The sequence below is a fragment of the Crocuta crocuta genome, unplaced genomic scaffold, assembly GCF_008692635.1.
Source record: "Crocuta crocuta isolate KB4526 unplaced genomic scaffold, BGI_CrCroc_1.0 scaffold330, whole genome shotgun sequence".
In the NCBI taxonomy this organism is placed as follows: domain Eukaryota; kingdom Metazoa; phylum Chordata; class Mammalia; order Carnivora; family Hyaenidae; genus Crocuta; species Crocuta crocuta.
In genome coordinates this window covers 3,943,673-3,967,943 of record NW_027530521.1, presented here as the reverse complement: position 1 = coordinate 3,967,943, position 24,271 = coordinate 3,943,673, and the positions used below count along the sequence as shown (strand labels likewise).

At 42.9% G+C, this 24,271-nt stretch overlaps 1 protein-coding gene across 6 annotated transcripts in view; it reads left to right on the top strand.

Annotated features, from left to right (window-relative positions):
• Positions 1–513: 513 nt before the first annotated feature.
• ALKBH3 (alkB homolog 3, alpha-ketoglutarate dependent dioxygenase) overlaps positions 514–24,271 on the top strand; it is a 34,656-nt gene continuing 10,898 nt past the window's right edge. For 4 of the 6 annotated variants that reach the window (XR_013335885.1, XR_013335884.1, XM_077767462.1 and 1 more), the window contains exons 1-8: positions 514–626; positions 2,610–2,758; positions 3,065–3,168; positions 4,377–4,411; positions 7,013–7,060; positions 8,645–8,748; positions 10,724–10,812; positions 15,862–16,071. Coding sequence is in view for 4 of the 6 variants with exons in the window: in XM_077767462.1 (XP_077623588.1) it covers positions 2,674–2,758; positions 3,065–3,168; positions 4,377–4,411; positions 7,013–7,060; positions 8,645–8,748; positions 10,724–10,812; positions 15,862–16,071 (675 nt within the window). In the remaining 2 variants the exon portion in view is untranslated. Of the gene's footprint in view, positions 627–672; positions 827–2,609; positions 2,759–3,064; positions 3,169–4,376; positions 4,412–7,012; positions 7,061–8,644; positions 8,749–10,723; positions 10,813–15,861; positions 16,072–24,271 lie in introns of those variants that run through there. The other 2 variants (XM_077767463.1, XM_077767464.1) reach the window with 2 other exon arrangements.

Here is a 24,271-nt window from a genome sequence, read left to right as displayed (position 1 = left end):
GAGAAGAAGGTGTGGTCCCATGGCTTGTTGTGTTATTGATGGAACTGTGCACAGGCTGCAACGGGGACACAAAGGAAGCGCATGTTACATTCTCCATGGGTTCAGGGTAGAATTCAAATCCTTTTACTTAGCACATCACGACCTGGTTTGCCAACCCCGTCGCTCTTCCACCAGCCCCGCAGGGTCCCTGTCACTCCGCACAGACCAAGGATGCTGGCGCTTAGACTTCTGCAGTTTGGCTTTCGGGGGGAGGGAGTAGGGGTGGAGTGGAGGGGGGCTATGTCCAGAGGGACCTTGGCCTGAGGAACACGTCTTCATTCCCACCCTCGCCATATCCCCTCCTCACCGGGCTCCAGAGCACCTTGGATCCGTGCTCGCGTCCAACCCCGGCCCTCCCACCGGCGCCTTCAGCGACCCGGCCCTTCCCGCGCAGGGAACGCGGAGCTGCCCGGACTCGGGCGGGTGCGCCGGAAGCGGCGGCGGCGGCGCGTGACGTCAAGAGGAACTGCCTGCCGCCGCGGCCCGTGGTTGCGGGTTGCTGGAGCCGGTGCTCTGCTCTTCAGGTTCCCCGGCCGCAGGCGGCGGAGCCGCCCCGGGACAGCGGGGTTCGCGCCGGCACCGAGCAGGTTTGTAAGCTGCGCGCCCGGCTCCGCCGCTGGGTACCTGGGGGCATGGGGACCACCCCCCGGGGACCCTTCCGGGCCTGCCTCCGGGACCGTATCCCGGGGCTCCTGGAAGAGGGGAGCCCAGTATAGGGAAAGTTACGCGCTCTTGCTGAGCACCCGCCTTTTTCGCCATTGAGGATGACTTAACCTTCACTTCAACGGTGAGAGAAGTATTGGTTCCCCTCTTAACAGAAGAAGAAACCGAGGCGCAGGCAGGTGAAGGCGTCTCACACGGGTCCTGCAGCTGGGAACCGATAGACTTAGGTTCAAAGCGGGTCAGGCTGGCGCCCGAGCCCTAATGATTTGGTTGGTTGGTTGGTTGGTTGCCTTCCTCAGGGTTCTCAAGCTTCATGCGGGTAAAGAATCCCAGGGTGGAAGGTGGGGGTTAGTTAACAGTTTCTGGAACGCCACAAAATCCGCCGGTCGAGGATGGGACTCCGAAATCTGTTATTTCCAACAGCTGCCCCCTGGCACATACTTCTCCCCTGTGAACAGACAGCAGTTGCCGTGTTAAGAGCTTTCTGTGGTCCCAGTTGAGGGAAAATGCAAGCTTCCTCTGCACATCTTGTGGGAGTGGAGGGGCAGTATTTGACTCTGCCATTAACTCGTTTTGGGCAGATGGCGGTCTCCGTCATCTCCCCAGCTCTTAAATGAGAAGGCACTACACACTTAGCCACTTGGGGAAATTTGTTAAACGTACAGATTCCTGGGCCCATCTCAGCTCAGAAGGTCTGGGAAGATCTGGAAATCGGTGGGCTGACTAAGCTGTAAGATGAGCTGGTTACATTTGAGAACTTGAGATGCGAAGCTTTCTTAGATCAGTGAAGAAATGGATCGTAGTTTCTGAACATGTGCCGTGAGTCTCCCTGTTTTTGTCTTTCTGTACCTGTATCCCTGTGATTGCTGTGAGCTAAAACTTTACTGGCAAAAATTCCAAATTAGGATCACTGACCGTTATGAGGTGTTTTTTCCCCCCCAATTAACTGAAAACTGGAAGTTAATAAAGTTTGAATGTTAATTCACCTTCTGTTGATTTCCTGAGTGAGCCACTTAACCCTGTGGTCCTCATACAGACCCACTTTCCGCCATCTCCCACAGTGCGTGTCACAAAGACAAACACTTGTATCAATCCTAACTCAGATCTTCTGAGACAGGCCATGGGCATTTTTAAAAAATTTAATTAATTTACTTACTTTGAGGCGGGGGGCAGAAAGAAGGGGAGAAGATCTCAAGTCAGTTCCACACTCAATGCAGAGCCAGACACAGGGCTCAGTCCCACGAACCGTGAGATCATGACCTGAGCCAAAATCCAGAGTCAGATGCTTAGCCAACCGAGCCACCTAGGCGCCCCAGGCTGTGGTTATTTTTAACGAGCTTCCAGGGAAGTTTGATGTAGCTAGTTACAATGGAATACGCTTGGAAACCGAGTCTGAGCCTGTTTCTCAGTATCCATATTGGTGAGGGAGTATTACACTACCTTGGAGACTAATAAGACTAATATGGTTTAGGATAGATCCTAGAATAACATTAAAACCAGCAATCCCAAGTGACTTAGTAGGCTTCTTGATTGAGACATTGTGGTGACAGAAGTGGGTTGTTTTTGTTTTTGTTTTTTTTATTTAAAAAAATCTCTATTTTTGAGAGAGAGAGAAAGAGAGAGAGAGCAAGCAGGAGAGGAACAGAGGAAGAGGGAAAAACAGAATCCGAAGCAGGCTCCAGACTCTGAGCTGTCAGCACAAAGCCTGATGCAGGGTTCGAACTCATGAACTGCGAGATCATGACCTGAGCCGAAGTCAGACGCTTAACTGAGCCACCCAGGTGCCCCCAGAAGTGGTTTTTATGTAGAATCTCTGATTGCTATTGCGCTTGAAGGGATTCTGATCACTCCCTCAGGTAGTCCACGCTCTCACAATCCTAAGAGCACTTTTTTTTTTTTTTTAACAGATACCATTGTGTGGTCTTAATCAGGAATGAAGTGTTCTGAAAGCAAAGAGCAGAAGCCTGTTTGATGGACATGGAAGACAAAAGACGGCGAGCACGCGTGCAGGGAGCCTGGGCTGGCCCTGCTAAGAGCCAGGCCGCCGCTCAGCCAGGCAAGAACCTGTGGGGACCTCGCGTGTGAATGCATCTGTATTTCCATTCATGTTAAGGAATTATTTAACACATAGTCGGTACTTTGATTTTCTTGATGGCAATCTGTTTTTGAGGGTTGATAATTTAGTATTCCTCATACTTAGTCCCTGCTCTCAAACCTTACAGTGTGTATTTTGGGGTCTTTGACAGACATTACTAATTCCTAGATGTCATATAGGTGATCTTCAGGTAGATTCTATTGGCTCTTGCTCAGTAGAACAGACTTTTTGGAGTCTGGTTTGAATCTGTTCTTGCTCTTACTTTAGCCACCACGGCAAAGAGCCATCTCCACCAAAGGCATGGTCAGACCTGGACAAACAAGGAGCATCATCTTTTGGACACACAGTTTGTGTTCAGAGAACCCCAGGAGGTAAATTCTTTTTCTCTCCCAGCACTAAGGGGTTTGCTTGTAAGAAGCTCTAGTCACACAGTAGATGCTCGAATAGTGACTGAATACATTCTCTAGTGAAAGGAGCATGCAGGGCCTATAATAATAATGAAATGTGGACTATAGACTCCTTAGTGTGTCTGATGACCCTTTAGAGGCTGCTCCCAACTCATGGCTGTGTATAGTCCCACTTTGGGGGCAAGGGGGTTATACCATGACTAGTGCTTACACTGGTTATCTGAGTACTTTTTTTTTTTTTAGTGTTTATTTATTTTGACAGAGAGATGGAGTGAGCAGGGGTAGGTGTAGAGAGGGAAAGAGAATGAGAACCCTCAGCAGGCTCTGCGGGGCTTGATCTCATGAACTGAGAGATCATGACCTGAGTCAAAATCCAGAGTCGGATGCTTAACCGACTGAACCACCCAGGCGTCCCTTTTTTTTAATGCTTATTTTTGAGAGAGAGAGAGAGGGAGAGAGAGCATACATGCATGAGCAAGGAAGAAGCAGAGAGAGAGGGAGACAGAATCCTAAGCAGGCCTTGCCTTATCAGTGCAAAGCCCGACGCAGGGTTCAAACTCATGAACCATGAGGTCATAACCTGAGGCAAAGTCAGATGCTCAACTGACTGAGCCAGCCAGGGGCCCCGGTTGTCTGAGTTCTAACAGTCCTAAACTCATGCTGTCGTTAGTACTAGTGTAATGGGTATCTCTGGAATTGGATTGACATTTTCAACTACTACAATGCCTGATTTTTAGCTTTTTTTCCCCCCACGGGGGAAAAATTGTAAGAAACGGTAAAGATTCACTCTTTTTAGTAGCATGGGACATGTGATTAAAATCCGGCATTTTGCTGTAGTAGTGATTGTGAAAATAATGATTAAAACTTATTTCTTTGTATGTCTTCTATTTTAAAAAATCTCCTGGAAAAGTTTTTCCAGAATTACTGGCTGCTCGGAAAATGGATTGATTGTACTTTTAAAATTTTTTCTTGCCCACTAGTAACTGTGAAGTAGCTCTAAGAAAAGCAGACAAGGGTCTCTAGTGGCATGGGAAGAGCTTGGAATAAAAAAAAGGATAGTTTTAAACTTGATTTATTTTTGTCAGAAATGAGAGGATATGGTAATCCTGCAAATAAGCCTTTCTGAGGGTTAGGGATCACACCAGAAGTAAAATCTGCCTGTTTCCTTGCAGGTAGTACGCAGAGTCCCAGAGCCACGAGTGATTGAGTAAGTAATTCGCTGCCTTCTGCATTGGTTGCCCATAGTAAAATGGAGAGCCCAGATCTTTCACTCACCCAGTTTTTTCCATCTGGAAGAGATAATGGCCCAATTACTATCTTAATTTTAGGCTGGCATGTTTGTATCTTAGACAGCCTTAAACTTGGTGTTTTGGGAAGCCTTTCGCAATTTGCTGATGGTGTGGAAAATGCAACAAGGTACCTGTACGTGGAACTCTGACTCTAGTGTAGATGTCTTGACCCTGTTTCATGAAGATAGCTGCAGATAGTAAGTGAAAATATCTCCTAGTAAAGACAGAGTGGGGACACCCGGATGGCTCAGTTGGTTGAGTGTCTGACTCTTGATCTCAGCTCAGGTCTTGATCTCAGGTTCGTGAGTTCAAGCCCTACACTGCACTCCACATTGGGTGTGGAGCCTACTTTAAAAAAAAAAAAAAAGAAGGCAGGTTTTTTTCTGAGTTGTTGAGGCATGGATTTTTGAGAAGACTTTAGTTAGGTCCTTTCGACTAGCAATGCTTATGAAAGCTGTTAGGAATCTAGAAGGCCTTGAATATTTACATACTTGTTCCAGAGCAATTTAAATTCTTATATTGATCTGTATATAAAATATCCTTTTTAATTTTTAATTCCTCTTATACTGGTCAGCATATAAAATATTCTTTTCCAAAATTAACGAAAGATGCTTTGACTTCTCTTTTCCTACTTTTCAGTTTCCATCTGATGTACATAAATCACCAGTAGAAAGCATCCTTTCACTTTAACAAATTAGTGTTTGTACGTTGCTGCTCATGAACAGTCTGTTAGGCTGTTTGGCTATTTGCAGGGTGATTTGTGTTGTTTAGAAAAATGTGAAACTAACATGCAGCTCATCATACTTTCAAAGGGGGGGGATGTAGTTGTGGCCTTGCCATTATTTAGTCCTTAGGTATGTTGGGGCCATCTCTCTGGACTTTCGTTTCCTTGTTTGATATAAAGGTTTGGACCACATGATCACTGAAGGCAGAGTGTGGTAGCTCTAACAGTCTTTGATCGCTTTATAAATACCGGTGTGACATTGCCTCCGTTGGTGATAAAGAGAAAAAACAAAACCATGAAACCTATTACAAGGAACATGTGGGACATTCAGGCTGAAAAAATGGGCAGTTGTGAATATTCAAGTCACAGCAAAATGACAAAACTTCCTTTTTGGTCCCAGCATTTGTTAATTCTAGTTGTGTAAAGTTAGCTATGTTAGATTTTTATTTAATGGCCAGAAATGTCTCCCATATTTGAACTGAGCCAATTTCTAAGTGTGGCCCAGAATATATCACACTGAAACTTTGTGTTTGGGCCCTGGGAAGTGATAGGCCGCTCATTTAGAGACATGGTACATTTGTGTGATGGTAACCCTGCCTACGTTTTGGCTCCCAGGGGCTCACACATCTGCCTGAGAGCCCAGCTCACATATCACGAACTGTTGTCTCACATGGCAGAAGGTTATGTGAACCCTGTCCCTTTGTATTGTTTTCTGTGAGTTACCTCTGTCAGGGAGGATCTGACGCCACTTTCTGGCCTAGGCACCTATGCAGTCTGGCTGTCGGTTTCCTCACTGCAGACCTCACCACCTTGCACATCTGGAATGGTTTTGTACTTTTGCACATTTGATTAAATTCTGGGCTTTTATTGCCCATCTACTATGTGCTGGGCACAGGGAAACAACGGTCACCCATTCCTTGCCTGTCAGTGGCCCACAGTCTAGTAAATGAAATAGATGTATAATCAGGTAAATTGTAATACTGTATAGTGTGAAACAGTAGGCTTGTAGTAAGGTCTGCTGGCAGCATGGAGGATGAGATGGTTAACGTTATTTGGGTGGATTAATGGTCAGGAAAGTGCTGTAGATGAGACTGAGCTGAGATTTTGAAAGATGGATTAGAATTTTCCGTGGGACCAAAGTTCGGGTGGATAGGATTGCGGGTGCTGGATGACAGGGAGACATTCCAGCTTGTAGAAAAGCAGGATTAGAAATACGGTGGTGTATTCAGGAGATTCCAGACAGCGGTGGGAGGCTCATGAGTGGGTGGGAGCTGTCAGGAAGTAGAGCTACATCATGGGGACCTTGAATGCAGGGCTGAAGAGTTGGTGGGGAACCTTTTTTAATCAGGCAAGAACCACATTAGACATGGACCTGAAAGCAACAGGAGCCCACAGCCCTGAGATGTACTTGCTGCCTGTTAAATGCACCTCTTGCAGGATCTCCAAGGGATTTGCTGTTTGGTACCCCTTTGTGTGATAGATTTCTGAACCATATCAGCCTCAATTGTGGATGAAATACAGAGGGGTAGAATCAGAATTTATTTCATCCCAGTTTTTGTCTCCATGGCCTTACTCCGTCAGGATTCAATTCCCAATGACATCAGTGGCCTGCCACCATCTTGCCCTTTATCTCAGTGGTGGAAGAAGGTGGGATTATGCCTCCCTCACAGTGCACCCTCAGTGTGAAATGATTCTGGTGACCAGGAGTTCGGGAACTGCAAAGCCCAACCCTTCCACTGGGTGGAGTGTATTATTTTGCCTAATGCTAATGAGTCTGTTTCCTTGATTTCTATAGCAAAGAAGGTGTGTATGATATCAGCGTGTCACCCACAGGTGTGTCTAGGTAAGTGAATCCTCCCTGGAAAGTGACTATAATTAGTTTCATGTTAACAGTCTCTTAAAATGTTCTACTCCCTTTTTTGAAATAGGTAATTTATGCCTCTGAAAATCTTGGGGCAGGGGGGCGAGGAGTGAGACTTTGGTAATATCTCTTTTTATATAGAATTTCTGACTCCAAAACATTTTCACAGCCTCTCTGTCAGATATAGTAACTATTCTGTAATTTTTTAGGTGAGGAAATGAGACCCAAGGAGATTGAGTACTTTTTCCCAGTACCACATAGTAACTTAAAAGTAGAGATGACCTAGCCTCAATTTCTATGCTCTGAGTGCTCCATTTTATTCTTATTACATTACATTATATGCATCGCTTCATTTATTATCGCATTAATCATATTACTACGTGTTTTTTAATATGTTAATCCTTAATCTACATAAATAGATTAAGTAATCCTTAATCTACATTAAGGTAGATTTCAGTAAAGTTAAAGCATATACAATTTAGGATAAAGTAGGCATTAATCATTAAAATGAAAATTTTGGAAGCATCCTCTTAATGCATGAGAATACTAATAGTCACTATAAGAAAATTAGGCCATTTAAAATAAATATATCAGAACTTGCATGTCTAAATGAATTGCTTAGAGCTTCAGAACCTCTCTTAAAGCAAATTTAACAGTCAATGCAAGAAAACCAGTTGCATTATTTTGGTCGCATCTCATTGTTAAACAGGCATGGCTTCAAGGTGAGCTTTGACTCTTTCAGAAAATCAAATGCACGCTCCAGAGAGTGAAGTTGGACAGAATGTTCCAAGGGCTTTCAGAACATTTCTTTTTTTTTTTCTTTTAATGTTTTATTTATTTCCGAGAGGAGACAGTGTGAGCAGCGGAGGGTCAGAGAGAGAGGGAGACACAGAATCCGAAGCAGACTCCAGGCTCTGAGCTGTCAGCACAGAGCCTGACACGGAGCTTAAAACCATGAACCGTGAGATCATGACCTGAGCTGAAGTCGAATGCTTAACTGACTGAGCCACCCAAGTGACCCAGCACATTTCTTAAGAAGGCTATCCAGAATGATTTTGAGGTGACTTGGCATTATTGAAATAAGCATATATTCAGTGACAGAAAGAACCTTCATTTGGAAGTGTTTATTTTGATACAGTCATAATTGATCACTTTCCCTACAACTGGCATAGTCTCAGAAGACAGCCAGTTGTTAAAATAGCACAGGGCCAGGCCTTTTGTTAGTTTACTTTTCACAGTGAGCCTGTGAAGTGGATCTCAGTTTTGTGTTACAGATAAGAAAAACCAGGATTCATAGAAATTATATAATTTGCCCAAAGTTTCACAGCAAGTGGTGGTGGAGCAATATTTGTAATGTCTGTAGAAGCTCTCATGCATTTTTTCCTGTATTGCCTCGTATTTGTCTTAACATGAAAGTTCGTTTTGCATCTTGCCATGGGAGGTGTGGTAGGTTGAGTTCATGTACCCATGAAAGGAAGCATCCAAATTAACTTACTTCACTAATGGGTAGAGACTAGCCTATCTTTTCTGTGTTCTTTAGCTAATAATGGTTCTTTCTTCATCCAGGGTGTGTTTGTATCCTGGCTTTGTTGACCTAAAAGAAGCTGACTGGGTATTAGAACAACTTTGTGAGGTTGTTCCCTGGAAACAGAGGACCGGCATCAGAGAGGGTAAGCACGTGTCTGAGATTGCCCTTGTTGCCACTTGGTCTCCTTTTCTAGAATGTTTTCTCCTACAATTGTTTCTTTCACCATGGCCAGTCTTTTTTTTTTTTTTTTAAGTTTTATTTATTTCGGGGAGAGAGAGAGAGACAGCGTGAACAGGCGAGGGTCAGAGAGAGGGAGACACAGAAGTTGAAGCAGGCTCCAGGCTCTGAGCTAGCTGTCACCACAGAGCCCGATGTGGGGCTCGAACCCACAAACCGTAATAAGATCATGACCTGAGCCGAATCAGGCGCTTAACTGACTGAGCCATCCAGGCGCCCCTCATCACAGCCAGTCTTAATTAAACAGATGCGTAGGGATTTGGGACGAGTAACTGCAGACAGACGAAAGAGCAGGTGAAAGGCCTAGAGGTCAGGGAACGGGCTGGAGCAGGGAGGTGGCAGTTCAGGGAGCCAGAGGATGTCTGCTTTGGCTGACCTGTGCTTGACATACTTCTGTCTTTTTGAGTTTGTTCACTACCGTTATTACTTCAAATAGTGACAGCTTTCCTCTTTCTTTCTTTTTTTTTTAATATATATTTTTTTAAATTTATTTTTGAGAGAGAGTTAGAGACAGCATGAGTGGGGGAGAGTCAGAGGGAGAGGGAGACACAGAATCTGGAGACAGGCTCCAGGCTCTGACCGATGCGGGGCTCGAACCCACAAACTGTGAGATCATGACCTGAGCTGAAGTCGGACACTCAACCAACTGAGCCACCCAGGCGCCCCAGCTTCCCTCTTTTTTCATAGAAACCTCCAGAGCTTTCTTTTGTCTGATTCTGTTCCACATATGCTCTTTTATGATCCTTATTACCAGCTTTTTATCTTCATTTTAGTTTCGCTAGAAGAGTCCAGTGTCTTTTCGTTTCAGTATTTTTGTACTCCTGAGCTTGTAAGGATGACAGGACTCAGAGCCTGCTCCTCCACGGGCACCCACAGGCGCACAGCTGCTGGACTGGAGGTGGCCACTGGAGGGCGTCGGCGCCCTAGCGTACAATTTACTTTCCGGCACATTGCATGAATTGAGACTTTCTGTAATGAAAGAGGCAGAGCATACTGGCTTCATTTGTGGGACTCAGACATCAGAATAGGAGTCCGCTTTTTCTCCTAACTCCCAGAGATTTCACAGCAGTGGCAGGCTTGTCTTGGATTGCTTGCTTTGTCATTCAAAGTAATTGTTAATTTTAGGCAAATTACAGTTAAGTAGTTTTCTGATTCTTGGTTTTCTGGTCTGTAAAATGGACTAATAATAATAATACCTATGTTATACGATGGTTGTGAGGATTAAATGAGATAATCCATGATAAGTGCTCAGCAGAATGACTGGTACAGACATAGTAAGCCTTCAGTGAATGGTAGCTGCCTTTATAACTCTTTTTCTGATTGTAGCGGTTGATGTCAGTTGTGGGGAAAATAGCAGATCTGTGGATAATCCCCTTCCAGATATATTGGACGTCAAAGACATGTGACGACAATCAGCCACATGCTGTGGTTGCTCAGAGCACTTTTTATTGTATCAAAACCAATAGGCGAGGCGGCACATGGATGAAGTTTGTCTTGTTTCTTATATGGATGTTGGGCCCACGGATTCCTGCATATGAGGGGTCAGACTCCATATCCTGCTTTTTAGGCCTTCTCTAACCTGAACCTTTCTGCAATGTGACTCCACTCTTGTTTATGGCATCACTGAAACAAACAAGTCACACATACTTTCAGAGCCTTTGCCAGTACGGCTTCTGCCATCGTACCTTCTCTTGTCTTCTTTCTTCGAGCTCTTACCCATTCTGCTCCTGGAATCCCATGTCAAGGCAGACGCGTGGGTCACAGCCCATCTTAACTCTGCCTTTGTGTTTCTCACAGCTTCTTGCACATTGCATGGCGCTCAGTAGGTACACCTTAAATAGCGCTAAAGTATTTCAAAGGCCCTGTATTTTCTTTCTCAGATGTTACTTACAAGCAACCAAGACTTACAGCATGGTATGGAGAACTTCCTTACACTTACTCAAGAATCACTATGGAACCAAATTCGCACGTATGTTGGAATGTTCTTGTTGGTATGGTTTTATAGACTGTGTACTGTAAATGTAGCTCCTATAAAATAGCAGAGTATTACTTGCAGAACTGCATGATGGTTCCTAGTTTAAAAAGTCCTCTGGGGTCAAACACTGAGACTTGGTGCTGGTCACTCTTCATGTGCTTTTTGCTCTAGAGGTAAACTCTAAGGATGAGAAAAAAGTTGGAACTAGAAGAAACTGGAACCTGACTCAAGGGTTTCAGGAAGATGAACCACTTCTTCAGACCCGCCCCTTTCCCAGCTTTTCTGGCCATAGCCCTCTGTGTACACCCTCGTACACGTTTGCTGTGGGGCCAAATTCTTATGAGTGACCATTGAGGTCAGAACATCTCCTTCCATTTCTCAGGCTCTTTTGCCATTTGTGAAAAAATCTGGTATTTTTCTTGTTGACTTTGTATTCATTCTGTGGCTGTAGTTCTTAGGCTTATCATCTTATCATTGCTTTGGCTTACTTCTACCACTTCTTTTGTTTTTAAAAGTTTCCATGACAGTAGACAAAGAGATTCTAGTATATAAATTAAGCTTGTCCAAAGGATAGAGTTAAGGTCCAAGAAATAGCTCCCTGTTTAGTTCCTGGAATCTTGCCCTTTGGCAAATAATTTTATGCTTTATTGAAAGAGACTTTGAAGAAAATGGAGTTTTGCTTAATGGCATTGGGATAAACAGAAATATGACACATTTTAGAGCTTCTAGTAATTTGTTATACTAAACTACCACTTTACTAAGCTGTTCAGGGACAGGGGATGGGAGTGGGGACATGGCTTTTTCACATAAGGAGATGGCTGCATGCCTTTGTTCATAGGGCTGCATTTAGAATGTGACCCGGGGAAGGGCTGAGACCCTTTATATATGAGGTTGATTTGGAAACATGAAGAGAGCAGAATTAGATCAATCCAACAGATGGCTAGCCATGTTTCTGTCAGAATTAATTTACCTTCTTGTCAACAGCCAAAGCAGAGAAGTTGAGGGTTAAACAGGCTCTAGGGAAGAAGTTCTTTGTCATCATTTTGGTTCATCTTTTAAAATGGGATTTCTCAACCTTGGTGTTAGTGACATTTGGGGCTGGGTAATTCTTTGTTGTTGGGCTGTCCTGTACATTGTGGGATGGTTAGCAGTATCCATGACACGTACCCAGTAGATGCCAGAAGCGCCCTTCACCCAGTTGTGACAACCAAAAATGACTACAGACATTGCCAGACTTCTGGGGGGGGAGGGGAGAGCAGTGCAGAATTACCCTTGGCTGAGAACCACTGGTTTAGAATAAACATAAGGCCCATGAGATATGCTGAGTAGAATGGCCATTTACGCTTTGAGGACACTTCGACAACCCTTCAAAAGAATTTTTTAGTGAGTCTTTTTCTTGTAATGTATGTAGTATGAATTTATTGAAAATTTAGAAGCTATAGATAAGCGTGAAGAATATTAAAATTTTGGGTAATTCTTCCACCTAATGTTTGGCTCCAGTCCTTTTTTTTTTTAAAGGTAAATATATAAAGAGAGTTTTTCTATGAAAATACCAAGTAGGTATACTGCATTTCATTTAACTGTATCCTTAATATATATCATTGAATGGTCTCTTATATCATATTTAATAGGTATGTAGTGTTCCGTAATCTGTGTGTACATACCGTAATTTATTGAAGCAAACTTTTTTGTTAGATGTTAAGGTTATCAAATTAAAATTCTTTAATTCTTATAACTTTGTATTTATTGTTAACAGATTTAGTCTGTTTATATCCCATCTTGAACAAAATCAAAAGAGATGCCTTTTTCTTAGATTTTTTTAAGGGTATATATGTGTGTTGGAGGTCCTTGTTTAATTTTAACTGTAAAATTATTACCTCAAGCTTAATAACCCAAAGCACAGGAGCAAATTCAGTCAGATGTTACTGAACTTCTTTTAGTCTGTTTTGAACTAAATCTCATTGAACCCAGTGTGTGAAAACAAAGGAGGGCCTTGACTGGCTGGGGGTCCCACCAGCTTGACCCCTCCTCTATCTTCCTGTGCTCCCAGAGGCACATCTCTATGGTACCTAAGACTCTACAAAATACTTCTTGAAATCTACTGAATAGGTCCTTTTACTTCTGTGATTCATATTTTCTCATACTCTTTTCCTCAGATGTCTTTTAAGGATAGAATGCCTTCACTGAACAGTGAGATGATGCTGAATTTTAATTTAGACATTGAGTTCTGAGGGATCTGTATATAGCGTATTGGTTGGTGAGTCTAAATTAATCCTCTAGTTCATTATCCCCTTTTTTTCTCCTTACTTCACCACCAAAAATAGCCAGTAAAAATATATGCCCACTTAGAAACATAATGCAGACTTGGAGTTTATCACAGTGCTCAGTCCCGAGGCAAGTCCGGGAGGTGCTAATTAGTTTCCCAGTCACACTGCAGAAAAGCTATCTTCCTCTTTTACTTTCTTGTTTCTCTTGCTAAGTGTATAATTCTAGCATCTGATCTTTATCTCCGTGAAGATAATGGCCATAAAACAAATAGGAAATACAGCCTGCTAACATTATTGTGGAATTTCACTTTTACATTCATTCTCTTGAATGTAGGTTAGTTTAATAACATTTCTGTTTTACTGATCTAAGTTCGGTTTGTTATTAGGTTGTTTATTTTGAAAAATCCTCTGCTTTAGAATGTAATGTTCATATCCGTAATAAGGAGCCCCAGTTTATCACAATGTCAGCATCGCAGCAAAGCCGAGTGAGTCCCACATATGCTTCCTTAGCAGTTTTACCTGACAATAGCCATGGGATATACTTAGAATATTATGCTTGCCTCGCTGAATGTGCATTCCTTCACTGCTGTACATTGAACATGACTTTGAAGGGGTTCTCTAAAGTAGAGTTTTTAAAGTGGACTCTGGATACCTGGAGGTTATCCATGAAATCCTTTGGGGGAGTCCACAGGTCAAAACTATCTTTGGAATAATACTAAGACTATATGATACATGGCACTTTCACTGTGTTGAATTTGCATGGACGATACAAAAGTAATGGTGGATGGAACTGCTGGTATGTTAGCATGAGTCAGGGCATTGTCGCCAGACTCTACTAGTAATCATGGGATTCTTCACCACCACGCACTTCCAGTTTAAAAAAAAAGCTGATTTAGTTTAAGAATGTTCCTCAAAGCAGTAAACATTACTACTTTTATTAAATCTCAATATTTGAGTTCATATCTCTTGAATAGTTTGGTGAAATGGAAGGTATGCATAAAGCACTCCTGCTACAAAGCCACTCATGATGGTTCTCAAGGAAGAACACTTGTGAGATTGTTTAAGCTATAGCTGAACTACCTGCTTTCATCATGGATCATGTTTATTTGGAAGAACAACTAACAGACTGTAGTTATTCAGGCTTGAGTATTTGGCAGATGTTTTCTCATAAATGAATGAAGTGTCACTTCAAGTGGAACAATAGATAGGATTTGTTACTTATAAAAGTTGAGTTTTCAAGCAAAGTTACTAATTTGGAGAAAGTCTCATCTGCCACTTTTAGCCTGATCTCTTCCTATTATTTAGTCTTTTCTGATGAGATCATTGGTAATACTAATGGATATGATTTTTTTATATTATATAATGAAATGTGTCAGGAGATCTGCATTACTCATGGGATCAATATTTTCCACATGACCAGTGCTTGATGTTATAGAATCAGACAGGATTAAGACTCATTCAAAATGCAGGCTGACCCAATGGATTTAAATGTAACAATATGAGAAATTTGTTGATAATGGTTTCAGATTATCTGAAGTCAGTACTTGTTGAGTTTTGGTATAATATCAAAGAATATCCATGGTTATTTGGAAAGGCTGGAAAAGACTCCTCCGTTTTTTAATTACATATCTGTGTGAAGCCAGTTTTCTTCATATACTTCAACAAAAACAATATACTGTAACAGATTGAATGCAGAAGCAGATAGGAGAATCAACTGTCTTCAGTTAAGCCAAACATTAAAGATATTTGCAAAACACTGCTACTTTTCCTGATATTTTTTTGTATTGGAAGATACAGTTATTTTTCGTAAGATAATATTTACATTAACATGTAATGGGTTTGTATTTTTGTGATAGTTTAATTTTTTAGTTTTAATTTTTAATATGATAAACCTCATTGCTGTAGCCAAAGAACAGAGGTTCTTTGGAGACCTCAATCATTTTTGATAGTGGTGTGAGAACCACTGTCGTAAAGGAAGGTCTGTAAAGCACTTGGGGTTTCTTGGAGGAAGGACAGAATTGTAACAAGTGAAACAGCCATGCTGATTGTGGCTCCCAGGTACAGCGGGAGGTCCTGTGGTGTACGTGGCGGGAAGGTGTGTTCCAAATACAAACTGCAAAAGAGAACCGGTGCTCAGGAGGGAGCCTGGGGAATCTGTTGAAACTGTAGTTCACAGCCCATGTATTTATCAAGGCCATGTCATGATTCCATTCTGTAGACTGTTTTTTCCCTTTAGGTCCTATTTTTAGGAAGGTAGCCACTCTGGAAATATTAAATACCTTTTTTAAAAAGCAGTTTTGTCATTCATGATAAAATAGAAATCGAATGAACAGAGGGCCACCCAGCAGGGAAGTTGTTTGACTCCTCAGACTTGGGTCTGTATCTACCAGCTACCTGGCAGCCCGTCAGCTGCGGCACCAGAGCCTTAATGACTCACTGAGGTGACCGCTCTGAAGATAATGACACTGGCTTCTTTGTGGGGTCATGTTTTTAACACAGAAGGGATGAGATGGGTAGATAGGCGTGGTCCTCATGACAATGCTGTACCAAATTTTCGTACCTTCATAAAATGGTAGGGGTCAACTTGCTTCAAAATAGAAATGATGGGAGAGAATTAAACTATTCCTCTTGCTTTGGTTATTGCATTCCAAGTGTTTGGCTTATTCCACGCCCCTGTTGTACACAAGACTGACTCGGCCCTTCCTGTTTCACATGTGGCTGCCACCTGTGTCTCGTGCCAACTGTGTCCACCCTTCTCTTGGCCTGCGGACCGCAGTGGCATCCCGTGCTGCTCACGCTGAAGGACCAGATTGAAAAGAACACCGGCCACACCTTCAACTCCTTGCTTTGCAACCTTTACCGAAATGAGAAAGACAGTGTCGACTGGCACAGTGATGACGAACCTGCGCTCGGGAGATGTCCCATCATTGCTTCGCTGAGTTTTGGTGCCACACGCACTTTTGAGATGAGAAGGAAGCCCCCACCAGTGAGTATTCTCTCTCTCTCTTTTTTTAATGTTCTACCTGCCTTCTAATATTCTGTGAAAAAAGTAGAGTTCTTAAAAGCTTCTGTTTTCAGGTTTAGAGGACAGGAGTACGTGTTTTGGTGTTGAAACATGTTCAACTGATTGCCTACCCCATGGTTACGTTTTGTTTCCCGGAGTGGCCGTTCATTCATTCATTCATTCACTTATCCAACAGAAATTGCTTGCCACGTGCCAGGCACTGGGGGCTCATTTCCGTTGGTGGAACGAACAGACGTAGTTCCTGTCCTCATGGATACAGGGGATAGACAGATACTACTAATTACTGAGATGACTGGAATTATGATAGGTGCTGTGAAGAGGGGCTTATGAAGGGAAGGCTCGAGCTGGGAGGTGCAAGACCGGAAAGGGAGAAGGCATGGGGAAGACGCCCCTGAGGGAGGCTTCACCCCTGAGGGAGGCTTCACCCCTGAGGGAGGCTTCATTGTAAGCCTTCTCTGTGGCAGTTTTGCCACCGTTCTGTGAGGGAACCGAGGGAACGTCGTGAGCAGCCTCGTCGCCTTCTCAGCTATCTTCTGAAATACACATGAACCTGTAATTCTCTCCGAAAGAGGAAGCTCATGCCAAATTCTCAGGCGTGGTTGTCTGTCCAGATTCAGGGACAGAAGCAGTAGTTAAACATAATAACTTTAGTTTTCTGTCCCAGGTTTTTTACCTGTGTTGTAGGATATTTCCAGGATACTAGGACTTTTGATTTTCTTAAGTCAAGAAAGTATAGGACCCTAGGATTAAGATACATAGAAAAAGTAGTAGAAACTCAAAGAAAAGAGCAAACCTCTACCAGATGAACTTATTATCTTTGTGTCTTTCTCTTACCAAGGTTCCCAGTCATTTAGCTTATAATATTAAACCAGAGCCAGTCCGTGTGGAAAGGCTTATAAGGCTGTGTTTAGAATATGACCTAATCCAGACCAAATAATTAGTAGCCTGTCAGTGCTCATGTCTGTTCTTCGTCAGTTACGCTTCCTCCAAGAACATAGTTAATGGACTGGGCTCCTTTCCTGACATGTATTTCAGTTCCCAACCATGGTATTTTGAAGCATATTGGGTTATTTTGCATTTATGCCATTAAGCAGCTTTTGTCAGTCTAATTTCCCTTGATTAAGTTTTTTTTTTTTTTTAATTATAGTTTATTGTCAGGTTGGTTTCCGNTCCTGACATGTATTTCAGTTCCCAGCCATGGTATTTTGAAGCATATTGGGTTATTTTGCATTTATGCCATTAAGCAGCTTTTGTCAGTCTAATTTCCCTTGATTAAGTTTTTTTTTTTTAATTATAGTTTATTGTCAGGTTGGTTTCCATTGATTAGGTTTTCTTTGCTTTGTTTGCTTTGTTTTCTATGTTAGCAGGGGATTGTCAGTTGCCAATGACGTATTGAATGAACTTGCTTCTGGGCACTTCAGATGGCCTTCCCAATTTTGTTGGTAATTAGCCTTCTCCACTTGAGAAGCAGATGACCCAGCCTTTGCCTTGTTCTCTTTGGTATGGTTATACTTTTATATGCAGCTTTCCACTCGGTGAAAATCCAGTCAAATAAATTATCTGAGTTATTCGTCCCGCCCTTGTTAAGACGCCTGTTATGTGACTAGCAGAGAAATATCACGTGTTTCGTTTTTAAGTTTAGATCTTCTTCTCAAGCCAGACATAAGGCATACCAACTTTTTGTCAGGCCTGGCCCTGGGATCTGGGCTGTGGCAATAATCGAGGAAGGTGAAGTCGTCTCTTTCCTCCTGGTGTTGTGCCTTCCGATGGAAGTTGTCCTTCCCCCTCTGAGTGGCGCCTCAGCTGTGGTAGGTCCAGAATGATGTTTGGGATAATCCTCGCCTGGAGCCTTGCTGGTATTTTCTTTGTTGCCAGGTAGTTATGTGTCCAGTCACTGTTTCTTTACACACATACATTCACCACTACCCCTTCTTAAAAACATTTGTGGCCTATTTACAGATTTGAGGCTTAAGGATTCCCAAAGCACGCTTTCTGGATAATTAGTTTTACCGTAGAAGCAATTTCCAGTCATTAAGCATTAGCAGTGTTCTGGTGCCCAGAATACCCCCATTCCGTTTCCCCGCCAGGCAGCTGAAGGTCTTCATTTTCGCATATGAAAGCATTATTCGTGGTGATCAAGAGCTATTTCTTGGTAATAAACTTCACTTATGTTATAGGTTAATGAGTACATGGATAATATAACTACCACACAGCCTTGTTTCTCAAGGCAACCATTTGGAACAAAATCTCTAAGAGGAAGACTGCCCATACTGAAGGTTTATCTTCTCAAGGCTTCTTATAGTTTATTTTGATGAGTGTAGTGAAAGCACAGCTCATGAAATAATAACGATGTGGTAAAGTCCCTGTAATTGTCTGCTAGTAGCAAGGGAATCTGCATTATACTTATGATGGCAGATTTGATAAAAATATAGACCGAATAAGTAAGAAAATTCATCTGAGGTCTTAAAGTTGGCTGAGGAAACAAATTTGGGAAGAAATATAAAGGTGTCAATGCCTCACCTCAGGGTATTGACTGTAGTAAGTTTTAGCTTCCTGTGTCATCTTAATTATGATTGATTTTGATGTAATTGCATATCGTTTCAATTCTGGCTTTTGCTTAAGATGGGAAAATTGAAGGTTAATATATTGGGAATTATAATCATGCATTACTGAATCCAGTTTGAAAATGGCTTTTTCCCCCCAGAACCTGTAAGTTCCATTCTTGGGTAAACGAGACCCAAGTTTAAACTTTTGGAAAGACTTATTCACGTTTCTTTAACATAGATTTCCAAAGATTCAGGTCTCTACAAATCTAGCTAAACTAGAAGTGCAGAGAAGCCTTTCTCTGAGTTGACAGCCTTAGGGTACGTTATCTTTATCTTATTATAATGATCTCTTTTCTAAGGATTGAAAGGAAGTGGTTATTGCAGATCTGTGTCTACTTTTCTTTCTAAACTCCGATGAGAGCTCTGAGAACATGACTCATGATTCATACAACTCAAGGTAAAAGCATAAATTAAAAAGCATAAATTACGTTAGTCTTCTGTGCGGAATTTGTAGGAGTGTGACTTTCTGTCAGGAAACTCAGGAACCTAACTTAGTATGCCACCGAAGGTTGTAATTTTCACGTCTGTCAACAAGACATTCATAGTGTGTTAGAGGTGGTGGGAGGGCATCTCTTGTCAAAATCCAGATCGTTGTAGCCTGTCAGAAGGGAACCTAAGTACCTGTTTGACTTGAGTCAGAGTTTCTCATCTGGAAGTGACATAGAAGAATCCTGAGATTCTTGTGTACTTTATTCAAGTATGCAGCTTTGAGACAGAAAAGCATATGTCTGGGGCCACTATTTTACATCCCGTCTGCCCCACCCCTGCAGCAGCTGTCTGTTGTGCAGTCTGGCGCTTTAGGCAGATCTCTGTGGCCGCTGCTCTTCTGAAAGCTGCCCCAGTTCCACACATCGCATTCCCCACGGTGCCTTCCTGTGCCGAGATGGTAAGGAGACCTTTGTTTTCCTGAGTACCAGGGCCCCTCTGATGCATACAGCTGGCTCAGTCAGCGTCATGCATGCACCATCCCCGGGATAGCCACTTCTCTCCCCTAACAGAGCCTTCTTCACTGTCCTTTAGTTTGATTGTACAGTAAGTTCTCATTTCCTTGAATGATAACAAGGCACTGGGGGACATGGTAGACTTGCTGGATCTTGCCGGTCCCTTCACCCCACCCCTTCTTTTGTTAACTCAGTTAAAGACAGAGTGGATGGCACCATATTTGTCTTCCGGACAATATCGAGATAGACGTCTCAAGAGCAATGGAAAGCTTACCAGATACACTCGAGTAGACATTTTTTAGAAACCAAGAGCCTTTTTTTATTCTATCAAACTGAGCTCATTAAAGTTTGTCTACACTCCTTGTCCCAAACCTAGTTGTACTTTCCAAAATGCTTCGTGTTCCTGCTGTAAAGATTAGTCTGGTTCTTTTCCCAGCTAGCTTTAATTCTATACTGAAAAACAAGCTAGAAAAGGAACCACAAAAGCCATTTGGCAGGCTGCTATTTCTCTGTCGGTTCCCATGGAAACCGTGATGGCTGAGTTGGGGGGATATTAGATAATAGCAGGAAGTTTGTGATGCACTGAAGGTTTAGATGCCAAAGGCCTTGTTTTTCTAGCACATTACTCATGGGTAAGCTCTGTCTTTGATCAGCTGAATCCTAAAACTTGTGAAGGGCTTCTATCCACCTCAGGATGATTGAGTTGAGGCAAGTTCGGCATATCTCTAGCCACTTCTCTCTCTAGCACATTCTGAAGAATGAGAACCCTGTTTGTAGCACCAGAAGAGATGGTTGTAAAACCACTTCTGATGGTGGAGGCTCTGAGAGCCCCCAGCGAATTGGAGTTCCTACTACCTTTCTCACTAATTGCCTACTAACTATCTTGCTAATTGATTTTTTTGCCCACTACTGGGAAGAGTGGGGAACGAAAAGGTCAGTTTGATTATAAATACTGATATTTTTCCAGGACCTCAGAAGAGATGAAGATATTAGAATCCAAAATACTGTAATACTGACTAGTTTAAATTTGAAAGCTGGCTAAACTGCACTGTGCAGTATTTTGTGGAGTAGTAACTGAACCTCCAGTTTAGCCAGTGCCCCACTGCTGCTGGCCCAGTCATCTGTATTGCTTTTCTTTTTTAGGTTTATTTATTTGGAGAGAGAGAGAGAGAGAGATTGAACGAGGCAGAGAGAAGGAGAGAATCTCAAGCAGGCTCCACACTCAGCATGGAACCTGATGTGGGACTCACATCCACAAACCATTAAGATCATGACCTGAGCCAATATCAGGAGTCATACACTCAACCCACTGAGCCGCCCAGGTACCCCCAGTCGTCCATATTTCTCAATCAGCCCCTCTTCGGATTACAGCATCTTTTCTGAGAAGTTACAAGAAGCACTGGAAAGAAATTGTTAATAACCATCATCCTTTTAATACATCCACAAATGAGATCTAGAAAGTTAGTTTTTATATTTTTTATCTCCTATCACTGATGGTAAAAAGCACCTATCTTCCTCACTTTTACTTCTTTTTTTGCAAATGGGGTGATGATGGTAGCTACTTTATCGGAGCAAAAGAAAAGTTACCCCATGAAAGGCATTATGCAAATTGTTGGAATAATGGTGACTTTTTAAGCTGTTAAGAGTAGATGCCACAGTGACTTTTCAGATGTGGAAATTGGAAAGGGAGATGAGTAGCAGTGAAACCACAATCCCAAGATTCCCTTGACCTGTGAAATGGAGTAGAAGGGAGGCTTGGAGAGGGTGAAGTGGCCTGTGGATCAGAAATGGTGACTGAGTTTTTGAGCTCCTATCTCTAGGGCTAGTCAGTGGTTTGGAGAGAGAGAGAGAGAGTGAGTAGGTGAGTAGATGAAAATGTGCATGTTTGAGTAATAAAGCTAAGTAGTTTGGTAAGACTTAATTATCTTCAGACTTGAAATCCTGTAAGACATGGAATCATCATTTGCTGCCTTAGGGCCTTGTCTCCGTTGGAATCCATGCCCGCGGTGCCACTAGGAAGAATTTGGTTTTGCCCACAACTACCTGGTTTTATAGTGCCGCCAGTGCTCCTTTTAGTCCTGGGAGAACAGCCTTTTCCAAAGTGACCCATCAGATTTGCGTGTGCCATGATTAGGGATGGGGTCTGCTTCCAAACTTGACTTTTTAAAACAGTGTCCCAATGTTAGAATTTTTTCCTCCCTTCACCATACTCGTAAAAACTATTCCTAAGCCTTCTGGTGATGTTTTCCTCTTTCCCAAGTGCAGTTTTCATGGTAGGTGACTGCTGAGCCAGGCAGAAGAGAGCTTAGTGAGTTTGAGGAACGAGAAGGAGGCACCACACCAGAGCAGAGTGAGCAGGCGAGGAGCAGAGCAGGTGAGGAGAGGGGGAGAGTAGACAGGGGCCAGATCATGCAGAGGCTCATGAACCTCAGGAAGGAGCAGATTTCAAGTATATCAGGAAGCCACTGAAGTGTGTTAAGCAGAAGAGTGACATGATCTGGTGGATAATTTTACAAGGTAAGTTGCTACTGTGTAGAGCCTGGACTAGAAAGGAGCAAGAGTGGAAGCCAGGAGACCAGTTAAGAGCTTTTTATACCTTGTGCATACCTGGGACCAAGGCAGAGAAGGGCAGAGGTGGACAGATCAGTGACATGAACTCAGAGGAGCAGGGATTTTTAAGAGATGTATGGCAATAGTGGTCTGAAAGTGTTAATGTGGTTTATCTCCTGGCTCTCTGGATGTGAGAGACGTGATCACTTTCCACATGAGAGGGCTTCAGAGATTTGGAATCCTGGAGGTGGCTAGGTTTCAGTTAAGATAGGCAAGTCGAGGGAACCTTCAGAGCACATGAGGTTGGGGACCTAAGGGTGTTTGCTCATCACTGAATGGGAATCCAAAGGACACAGTGCACAGGGGCAGGGAGGGAGAGAGTTTGGGGAGGCAGTGGGGGAGGGGGAGCTGTGTCTGATCAGGTGATGTCCAGGAACGGGCTGGGAATGAGTTGTCTTGTTTAAATGGATGGCTGGAGAACCCTGCACTTTTTGCCGGTGACTGAGGTCAGCTGGATGTCAGACATGGTGGAATTTGTCCTCATATGCTCTTAGAGGAAGGAGAACATTAGTTTCTGTTCCTGCAGTCTTGGGGGGGAGCGCTTTCAAGATAGCAGCTTCTTTAAGTTGCATTTCTTGGAAATATATTACCAGGAATGGAATCATCATTTCATGAAGTCTTCGGGTTTCAAATGCACATTCAGTGTCGCTAGAATGACTGTAACAGTGAGTGTAAAGCCATGTTAATTTTTTGGTGAAATTCAGAACCTTCTTACCAGTACTGTGCTGCCCCCAGGACTATGTCAACAACAAACACTGTCAGCAGGTATCTCACCCCATTTGCCTTTCCATGTGTCCAGTCCAGAAGGAAAGGCAAGAGTTCTCATGCTAGTCTGGTGTACAGGGCTAAGTTTTAGATGCCTGCAGAGAGAGCCTCTGTTGCATTGAACGGTTGCCCAGACCTCTCAAGCACGGGGTTTGGAAGTCTTATTGAACTGTTGAGATCACTGGACATCCCTGGTATAGGATGATTGATTGCCCGTGCCAGTCCCTCACGCGTCCTTAGTATTCTCACGCACCTCCTCAGGACCTTCCATGCCAAATCAGTTCCGAAAATCAGGAAAGAGTTGGATAAAAATCTAAAGATTTGTATGTGGCAAAGGAGCTTAAAACCATTTTTGAATAGATAACCTCGGAGATTTCAGATCTGTGCTCTTCCAGCCAGTCTTTTACTTTTAGCAGATCTTATTTCAGAAACAGCTGCTTCTCTTTTTAAAGTAATGTATTTCAGATCAATATTGAGGATGCCATCATTTAAAGTGTGGCTTGAGTCAGCAGAATAACTAGAGATGACATCGTTGGGTCCTAGCTTTATTCTCTTACCATAAAGAATAACATAAAGTAATATGTTACCACTATGAACAGTAAGTCCAGCTGTCTACTTGTATCAGTACCATTGGAACACTTTTATATTCCAGATAGAGCTGCAAGCTTAGGTGATCCATGAAGCTGTCTAGAAGCCAGTCAGGTTCTCAAGGGCAAGGGAACACCACAATTTGATTGGGAAAACAAGCTGAAAAAAATCTTTAAAAAAGCAGGGAGGGAGACTTTATTGGCATAGTCATCAGTTGGGAGATAGGGCAAGTAAATGGACAGCTGGCCCTCAGCAGGTTAAGGAGCTGTAGCATGGGCTAACATTCAGCTTTCAGTAATCATTTCGGTCTGCAAAAAAGCCTTGATCACCCTTGTCAATCCACTCCACCATGTATCTGATCCTTGGACCAGAAAGCTGGGGAAATCCCTTTATATCTGTTACCATCTTGAGAAGACCCTTTGCTTGACTCTGCAGACATTCTTACTATAACATCTGGGGTGGTTTTTGGTTTGTTTGCTTGCTTTTGAAGCACAAATTCTGGAATAAGTTTTTCTATGTCTGCAGTCTCCCTTTTCTTTTTTTTTTTTTANTCCAGGCTCTGAGCTGTCAGCACAGAGCCCGATGTGGGGCTCAAACCCACTGACCACGAGATCATGACCTGAGCTGAAGTCGGACACTTAACCGACTAAG